Source organism: Sinohyriopsis cumingii, chromosome 6 (assembly GCF_028554795.1).
Source record: "Sinohyriopsis cumingii isolate HCF-2022 chromosome 6, ASM2855479v2, whole genome shotgun sequence".
In the NCBI taxonomy this organism is placed as follows: domain Eukaryota; kingdom Metazoa; phylum Mollusca; class Bivalvia; order Unionida; family Unionidae; genus Sinohyriopsis; species Sinohyriopsis cumingii.
The window spans coordinates 165,207,017-165,216,972 of NC_142966.1; the positions used below are offsets into that span (position 1 = coordinate 165,207,017).

Genomic DNA, 9,956 nt, shown 5'->3' on the forward strand with positions numbered 1-9,956 from the left:
GATCTACGTCACACAAAGATACACTCAGATTATTAAAGTCATCAGAGATTACTGCAACCATTTCTTTGTCTTCAATGACGTTGTTAAACACACGCTGCAAAATATTCATCAGACTTGGTGTTCCGGCGACATAGATATTATCAGATTTAAAAACTTCTTCGCACGTGCGCAAAGGGAGCCACATTGGTTTATTATAATCAATCTACACGATAATCGATCACGATATCGCATTGATCTCAATATGATTTTTGGTTGAGAGACCTATCGACGTCGGCAGCGACTATTTGTTTTTGCTCGTGGTCAGCATCCTGCTGTAAACATCCGCTGTAAACAGCGGAGCCGACAGTCAACGACGATCTACCAACGGTCATTCCCCGATCATCTGCAACAGCAAAGAGCGACAGCGCGTGGATCTACGAGCCTCCAATTGCGTTAGAGGCCTTGTATGTCCATTTTTGCCTCGTTCTGTAATTGGGTTCTCTAATTAGTAGACCTACTGGTCTGTCCAGCCTCCCTGCTACTTATGCATATTAATGAAGCGTATAATTTAGGCCATAATGATCTACTTTTCCACTAACGGAGTATTACTTAGCAAGATGCATCTCTTCACCAAGTTGTATGATTCATGACAGGATAGTAGGTACATAACATTTCATAAAATTCTCCGAGTTGATAACCTTAAGCTAAAACGCTAAAATCACCAATCCAGTTATGTGTGAAATGTAGGTTTATTGTAAGAGTGATCAATTAATAGAGACGCATAAAATCATCTACATTGACGACTGTAGCACCAACAGATGTTCAGAAACGCAACTAAAGTAGTTGAAGTTTGAAACACGTGTCACTGTTACCTTATTTTGTGTTGAAAGTGTACTACTCATGAAGATAAATTACCTAATTCACTTTTATGATTACAAGTATGACTTTGTATGTATGCAGGTGCAAGATACGTGAGGAAATGCAAAAGGTAAAGGCGAATAAACAGCAAGTGTACATATGTACAAAATATGTCCTCTTATCTAGTCCCCAGATGGGATAGGTGAATTGAAACAAACACTAAACTCTTGCCAAAGATCTAAAATCACAGACTGGGTTACGGGCAGTTTAAATGTACATATGTATATGCGTTCGTATGTACAGAATACGACTCACACTTAGGGAGTAGCACAACAGCTCTCTTCTTCGAAATTGAAGTCTCAAGCACTAAAGTAAACAGTTCAATCAGAATATCAAGAAAAGTTACACTTTGATCATGGTCCGAACGCTCAAAAGTGTTCAGTTCCCGTAGTTATTAGAAGTCATCGCACAGAAAAAATATTACTAACCCAAAAGCCTGTTTAATTGAAACAAATCAAAGCATTCATTAAAAACGTTTTCAGATCTAACCTGTAGATAATTTTGCAATCTAATAATGTATATGTTTAAAAAGAGACATAAAAATACCCAATTTTTCTTACATCCGTAACATATTATTATAAACTTAAAAAGATGTATAGTTACGGGTCAATGTGTTTACTTTCCTACCTGTATTAAAATTTAAAAAATTGCATATATACGTTATTAAAAATTCATTAGAATATCGACATATCTTTTTGATTTTCTCATAAAAATATATTTGGGAAAAAATACAATTTTTTCTTTCATACTGTTCCTGATGAATAAACTTATTTACCGTAAAAATGTCAAGCAATACTGAAATTATGTCATCGCTCTTTTGTAGCAATACACTGCTAACTTGAATACGTGTGCAAATAACTGACATTGGCAGTATATTTGTAGCAACATAACTTCCGCAGTAATGAGCGCTAGGCAATATCAGTGCCATCATGGCGAAATATTAACGTGATGGGAAAATGCTATCGGAATTTAAAAGTGTAATGAAAGGAGATATATATATATATATATATATATATATATATATATATATATATATATATATATATATATATATATATATAGATAGATAGATAGATAGATAGATAGATAGATAGATAGATAGATAGATAGATAGATAGATAGATAGATAGATAGATATGTCATCTCGCTGATATTGGTATTTACATCCACTCAAACTCTTATTAATGAGATTTCAACGAACAGGGTTAGACAGTTTTAAATACATGTGTGTGTGCCTGTGTGTGTGTGTGTGTACGTGTGTGTGAGTAAATTTTATTCGGATAATGAGAGACTTCAGAAAATGATAATACTTCTACATTAACGACACAAATTAAAATCAGCCAATGATTCTTTTAAGTATTTTGGTTTATTTCAAGTATAATATGTACTTGTTATGCAGAAAGGATATCCCCAATTCAAAAATATAGTGGTTGGTTGCTACAGCCAAGGACTAATATGAATATTGTTCTGTGAAAAGACGTCTCAAACAAAAACTCTGACCTTGTTAATGACTATTGTTCACTATTATAGTTAAAAATAAGTATACTGCTGATTATTCCTCAGAGGTGCTGATTTTGATATGTGTATCTCTGTAGCAGACAAACATGTACGCATGAACCAAACTGGTATTTCATTTATGGCTAACTTACACACTTTATCTCATTGATAGTTTAACTAGAAAAGAGACACACCAGCAAAATAAAATTCAAGGCTAACGCAAATGAATGTTAACTAAAGTATATGATTACTTTGTTATCAATTTATAAACAATAATCTTGTGCACTATACCTTAAAATTAAGTGTGTGTGTGTGTGTGTGCGTGTGTGCTTGTGCGTGTGCTCGTACCAAGGGGCAGATCAACACATTACACTGGACAACAAATTTTTACAAAAGTCATGTTACTGAAATAAAATTAGTCAATTCTTATCAATTTTTATGTGCTGAACACGAATATGACAGTCAAATTGCAAAATTGGCTCTAGTTTTTTTGTAATCTGCAAGAAATTAATGTTTACATAACGAAATGCATTCCAATAGTAAAAGGTCAACTGTAATAGCCTACCTATAAAAAATCAAGTCATTGACTACATCTTAGATTTCTTCGCCTGTCTCTTGTACAGCTGTTCGGGAGCATCTCTGAGGAGTGTCCAGCAGTAGTCAGCCAGCATTGTAGTGGACCATTTTCCCTGGTATCTTTGTTCCATTGTTGCGATATCTTGATGAAAACGTTCGCCGTGTTCATCACTAACAATACCACAGTTGCTAGGAAAGAAATCCAAATGGGAATGAAGGAAGTGAATCTTTAGAGACATATTGCAGCCAAGTTTCTTATACTTCATCAACATGTCTTCTACTAGTTCCTTATAGTTTTCTGCCCTAACATTTCCGAGGAAGTTTGTAGAAACTAGGCGAAAAGCATTCCATGCTTGTTTCGCGTCACCTTCCAGCAAGTTGTTGAACCGGTCATCTTTGAAAAGCTCTCGAATCTGAGGACCCACAAAAACTCCCTCTTTAATCTTTGCTTCGCTGAGTCGAGGGAATTTTTCATGCAGGTATCGGAATGCTGGCAAAGTCCGGTCAATGGCTTTCACGAAGTTCTTCATCAAACCTAGTTTGATGTGAAGGGGTGGTAGCAAGATTTTCTGAGCCTCAACCAGAGCTGGGTGTTGGATATTCTTCTCTCCAATGGCTACATTCTGCCTGTGAGTCCATTCCTTCCTCATGTAGTGCATTTCCCTTGCTCGGCTATCCCACTCGCATAAGAAACACATGTATTTTGTATATCCTTGCTGCAGTCCCATTAAAAGGGCAACTACCTTCAAATCACCACAGAGATGCCAGCTGTACTTGTTATACTCAATGGAATTCAGTAGCTGCCTTAAGTTATCGTATGTCTCTTTCATGTGGACAGCATACGCTACTGGAATAGATGGAAGAATGTTTCCATTGTGCAAAAGCACAGCCTTGAGACTCAGTTTCGAAGAGTCCACAAATAGTCTCCATTCTTGTGGGTCATGAGTGATTTTTAAAGCATTCATGAGGCCCTCAATATCGGAACAGAATATCAGATTACTTTCCTTTCTGAAGAAAGGCTCCAATTGCTGGTGGCGCTTTCGATATGCAATAATTGTGACATCTTCTTCTAGAAGATTCCATTGTTGGAGTCTTGATCCTAGCAATTCTGCCTTGTTCTTTGATAAGTCCAAATCACGAATCAGGTCATTTAGTTCTTCCTGTGTTATTCTGTGTGGGGTTGATGATGCACCACAGTGAAAATCTGGATCACTGCATGCTGATGGACCAGGAGAAGAACAGGTCGACTCACCTTTGTCTTCGTCAGATGAATCAAGAGAATATTCTGCTGGAGGTTCTGGAATAGGAAGTCCCTCACCATGTGGAACTGGTCTCAATGCAGACGGAATGTTTGGGTAGACTATTCTCGACTTCTTTCGCTTCGTTATTCCGCCGGAAAGAGGAGGAACCAAGCAGAAGTAACAGTCATTTAGGTGGTTGCTTGGCTCTCTCCACACCATTGGGACTGCAAACGGCATTGATGACCTTTTGCAATTCAACCACTGTGAAAGCTGTGTTGTACATGTAGCACAGCATATATGCGGAGCCCAAGGCTTGTCTTGGTCACCAACCTTGCATCCGAAGTAAAGATGATATGCCTTCTTCACTTGAGAATTGATACTTTTCTTCTGGTTGGCAAATGTCACTTCCCCACAAATATAGCAAAAATTGTCCGCGGTATTAACACACTTTCGAGGCATTACTGTTCTTTATTGTACGTAAATGGATAAAATAATAAGTTTTATGTAACAGTAGCTTGAACTGTCTCGCACAACGTCTAAAATATTTTAAATGCTGAACCTATCTGATTGGGCTTTATATAGTACACTGCTTACGTCAGCTTCAGCAGCCGCCTGGCATTAGTATAATAGGCCTACACATGTATAGTACACTGCTGACGTCAACTTACTTCAGCAGCCGCATGGCATTAGTATTGCATTGCATCAGAAAATGATGCAATCAACTGTGTATGATGTGAGCATGATGGTATTATGCAATGTTACATCATTATTCCGGATGTTGCTGCAGTCCTACTGGAGAAATTTACACAGTGAAACATAGAAAATGAGGTATATGAATATCTTCAAAACGAGAGCCAATACAAATTTTTCACGGTTATATTCGTGTTCGGCACACCAAAATACTACAGATTAGGGCCTTTTCAAGTCAGTAATGATTTCACTGTTGACCAGTGTTATGTGCAGTTTTTATTCAATCGTCATTTGTTACCTCCTAGTTTACACAGTACATACGACTCAACGTTTTCTTTGCTCTTTGATCGAATTAGGCATAATTACATAATTGCTAAAGCACTTTAGTTTGTTTCCCCTGATGATGAAAGTAAATTTCTTGTGACACGCTATGGCATATTCTAGCGGTTCTAAGCGATGTCACTAGTCGCATATCCTGCCTCAGTGGCCAATGTGGAAACGATGTAAATGTATATCCTTCTCTTCATCCTACATTATTGTTGATGTGGCTGTAAGGTAGGGATTATGGGAGCAGAGTTCATGTCCATTATCTGATGGGTATGAGCCAGGCGCATTTATTTGAACATCCCATTACATTTATACATATTTTTAAGATCGGGTCTTAACAGTTTTCAAATTGTGACCAAGGGACAAGACTCTTCCTGCCAACTGCACGGCACAGGGGACTGTAATATATATATATATATATATATATTTACCTGATTTGTCTCACCAAGGCTTTCAGACATATATGTGATTATAGTGTGGCGATCGGAAACGTTTCTATGTTAATACTAGAGCTGGGAACCAGGAAAAATGTATACCGTGGTTTTTTTTGGAAGACAGCCATCACAGGCACGTGTCGAACATGTGATTAAAGGTTCAAATTATACCGCATTTATATTCGGGACCAGCAATGTAATATTTTTTGTAGGGGTCTGTCACTTATTTTAAAAGCAAATTCCTTCGGTTAATAATTGGAAAAAATTCGTACTCTGATTTAGCATTATATTAAATCCATTATACAATTTAAAAACAATTAATTACCATTTAAAAATATCAAACCACAAAAGGAAATCTACCCCTCCACCTACGAAAATTAATGGTCATTGCCAAATAATAACATGAATTTGATATGTATATTTTAAATATGATATATGTTGCACCAAAATAAAAACTATAACAAAAGTGACATAATTAAGATTACACAATATTTGACATCCTGTACAAGAGATTGTTGGCGTTAAACAACATGTTGATATACATAGGAAGTGTTGACACTGAAGCCTACAGTTTACTATCTACATCATAGTTATAATATAAAAGGTAAACTTTGAGTGGGATGCCAGCACTGGGACAACATATTTATTAGAGAGGGCCCTCATAAAGAAAATACTTTTTATTATTATTATGTAAACATAAAACGCACTTGCTCAAGAAATGAAAACATATTTATGGATGAATTCTTTGTCTTCTAAAGTCTTACCACAATAACATATGCTATTAAAGAAGAAAAAGAATGATTTTTTTTTGTTTGATTTTACAGAAGTTGGATTTGTCCCTGTGTGTACCTCACCATATCCTGTTTGGCCATCACAGGCACGTGTCGAACATGTGATTAAAGGTTCATAACTAAACTTTGCAGCATTCAAACTTAATGTATGACAAACACTTCTTTCTTATACAAAAATTAATTTTCAATTATTTTCCATGCAAAATGAAACATGCTATTATTATCATTAAATATCTAACAAGACTAATCGGCAATTTCTGTACATCCTTTCAGACAAATTGCACCGAAGTACCGGTACAGTAACAATTTATTGTAGTACGTAAAACCAGAAAAAAATTAACTGGTAAATCGGTATACCTTCAACCTGAAGTTATGACCCTACATTCCCCATGTAAGCCAATTACATGTTGAAGCAGGCGTGGGAACTCACAACAGCTCGAATGAAACAATACTGATTCCCTATTTCCAAAGATCTCAGGGACATTGTTCACTGAAGATTACTTAAATATGGAAATACTACAAGCAATATGCATATAAGCAATAAACAAACACCTCACATTCAATAGACCATAATAATCAATTTGCGTGTTTTCTCTTGCTTTACATTTGTATGGCTCATCAGTAAGCCTTTCCAAATTAAATATCAGCACTCCACGCCATGCACCACCAAACAGGACCCGATTACCTGATACAAAACAATTATTCCTTAATCTAATTACAAAATGCGTGCACGTAAAAGTACCTCGAGAATTCATTATATTAGGAAATTAGGGATGGTTCATTTTAATCTCTTGAATACTGTATATAGTGACGTCTGCTCATCAAAATGGACTTAATATTCGGTTTAAGAAATATTTTCCGAACAGTGACTTCCCATAATTAAATGATTAATCGCTGAACTCTTAAAATAAATTATCAACGATGACGTAAACACAGAAAGCACATGTCTTAGGTTTCGTACAATATTTTCGTCCGTGCCTCAGTGATGATGCCTGCCAATTTTAAGATTACATCTACACTATTTAGGTATTCAATTTTAAGATTGCATCTACTTTATTTTGGTATATGACTTTTACAAAACAAATCTAAGCAACACTAGAATCCTTTTCACCAGCCCCAATCTGAGTAATTTCTGTTTTAACTCCCTTGCTAAGGATCATATTAGAATTTATGCAATTTTCCTTTCTTTGGATACAATGGGAAAACAATGTTACCGGCTGCATTTTTAATGCATTTGTATTTCTAAGTCAATCTGAGAGTATACATTCGCATTAAAACCCCGTGGTAATTCTATGCTGCAATATACCCACCCTTTCTGGTATATTGTGAATGCTAACATAAAACTGATGGACGCCGAAGTACTCATTACCGGATATTTAAAATAAAACTCCATATAAAACGACAAACGATTCCATAGGCCAATTAGCAGGACTCACATTTTCTTTACAAATTTCACTATGGCAGATACGTACATGTCAAGTAAAACCACGAAGAAATGCAACACAGAGAACATGGAGAAATAATTGCATGTCATATATTTCAGTCTATTAAACTTGAGATATCGCCCACTTAGGTAATCATCTCTCTTTTTAAGCTTACTTTTCGTTTTCATTTTTCAATCTATATCCACGTAATGTCTTGCTATTAGATTGTTCTCTAAGCACTTTTTTAGTTTTCATTAGCTTTTAAAGACTTCTTCCACAGTAAGACCATTATATATCCAATAACAAAAGATAAGTAGGCTGTTTGACTATAATAATCCAACACTATTTTGGTACACAAACATGAGGCACACAGACTAAGATCACAATTATTTTTCTCCTATACTTCTTCCTTTGGGTGTTGCTAACCTAGGTTTGGATATAAACCCTCTTGGTGCTGATTAAAGAAAACTGATACTTCTTTAGAAAGTGATTAGCATGGTGTGATAGTGTATTTGGATATACTGACTAGTGAGCTATGACGAATCGATGCTATACCGCATAATCTACAGCTAGAACTTGACTGTTAATTTGAGCATGAAATATACTTTTCGTTAGTATATTAATAATTGGGATTGGGACACACTGGAAAGTTAAATACTGGAATGAAAATATAGAGAATATATAAGAAAAATAATTTGCATACTGGAATCTTTAATTCTTAAACCTCGATTTCGATCAATCAGTTAATGGTGTAACCTGCCTAACCTGTGATTATCGGTCATTGTTCCGAGGGAGCCATGGATGTATACTTGTCTAACTTACTATTAGCAAACAATCTTTGAGGACTTTTATAAACCGAGGGTGTGTACCTGTATCTACGCGTGAATATTGACCTACATTCCTACCTAAATAAATACATATTTATATCTGTATATTGTCAAACAGTTCTTGCGTAATTCATATTATACGTGAAACAGTTGGTCACATAGCATGAACATTTGAATAATATTGGCTAGATGATCTTGGTGACAAATATGTTCAAAACAAAATGTCACATTTTCGTGAAATATTTATCTTGCTGGAAAATCATTATGCCAGTAACATGGACATAGATACGCTGACCTTAAAACCCATTCAAAATATATGTGTGACAACCAGTATTAAATGCATAGATGTACACATACCTTGACTTGAATGCATGGTAAAGCCGTAGATAACGGAGAGAAGCAGAAGTATCATTCTTCCTTTTTTTCCTAAACAGGGTCTGTAGATCAGAAGTGAGTTAATATCTCTGATTGTGTGTGCATTATAATATGTCTGAATAACGACAACAATATATATCCTCGACACAACTGCTCGCTTCGTCCCTTAACCGAACAGGAAGCAAATATGCGCGTACCTCTATCATGTGTACTGTAAGGCAAACTTCATTGTAATGCAATTCATGTGATATTCCGGGCACTTGAGCATTGATGAGTTCTCTTTGTGTTCATTTATCATTGCAACGCTGATGGGTTACTTTTGTAATTTTGTACGAAATTACAATATCCACCACTATGTCTCTTTCTCTTCCTCCACCAACAGATATATCTATCTATCTATCTATCTATCTATCTATCTATCTATATATATATATATATATATATATATATATATATATATATATATATATATATATATATATATATATATATATATACATATTTATATATATATATATATATATATATATATATATATATATATATATACATATTTATCTATCTATCTATATATCTGTCTGTCTATTTATTTATCTATGTATCTATCTATCTCACTATCTATCATACATGCAAGCATTCATGCATGCATGCATCCATCCCTCCACCCATCCATCCATCCATCTATACATTAATACATACATACATGCACACATACACACACGTACACACACATACATACATACATACATAAATACATACATACATACATACATACATACATACATACATACATACATACATACATACATACATACATACATATAATTTCATCGGTGACAAAAGGGACAGACACACAGGTGTAATTAAATATGATCAA

The 9,956-nt window shown here is 35.2% G+C and overlaps 1 protein-coding gene across 1 annotated transcript in view; it reads right to left on the bottom strand.

Annotated features, from left to right (window-relative positions):
• The window catches only part of LOC149798463 (uncharacterized), a 54,271-nt gene extending 45,034 nt beyond the window's left edge, over positions 1-9,237 (bottom strand). The window contains exon 1 of the mRNA XM_089960183.1: positions 9,062-9,237. Coding sequence (XP_089816309.1) covers positions 9,062-9,116 — 55 coding nt within the window. The 5' untranslated portion in view covers positions 9,117-9,237. The remainder of the gene's footprint in view (positions 1-9,061) is intronic.
• Positions 9,238-9,956: the final 719 nt, after the last annotated feature.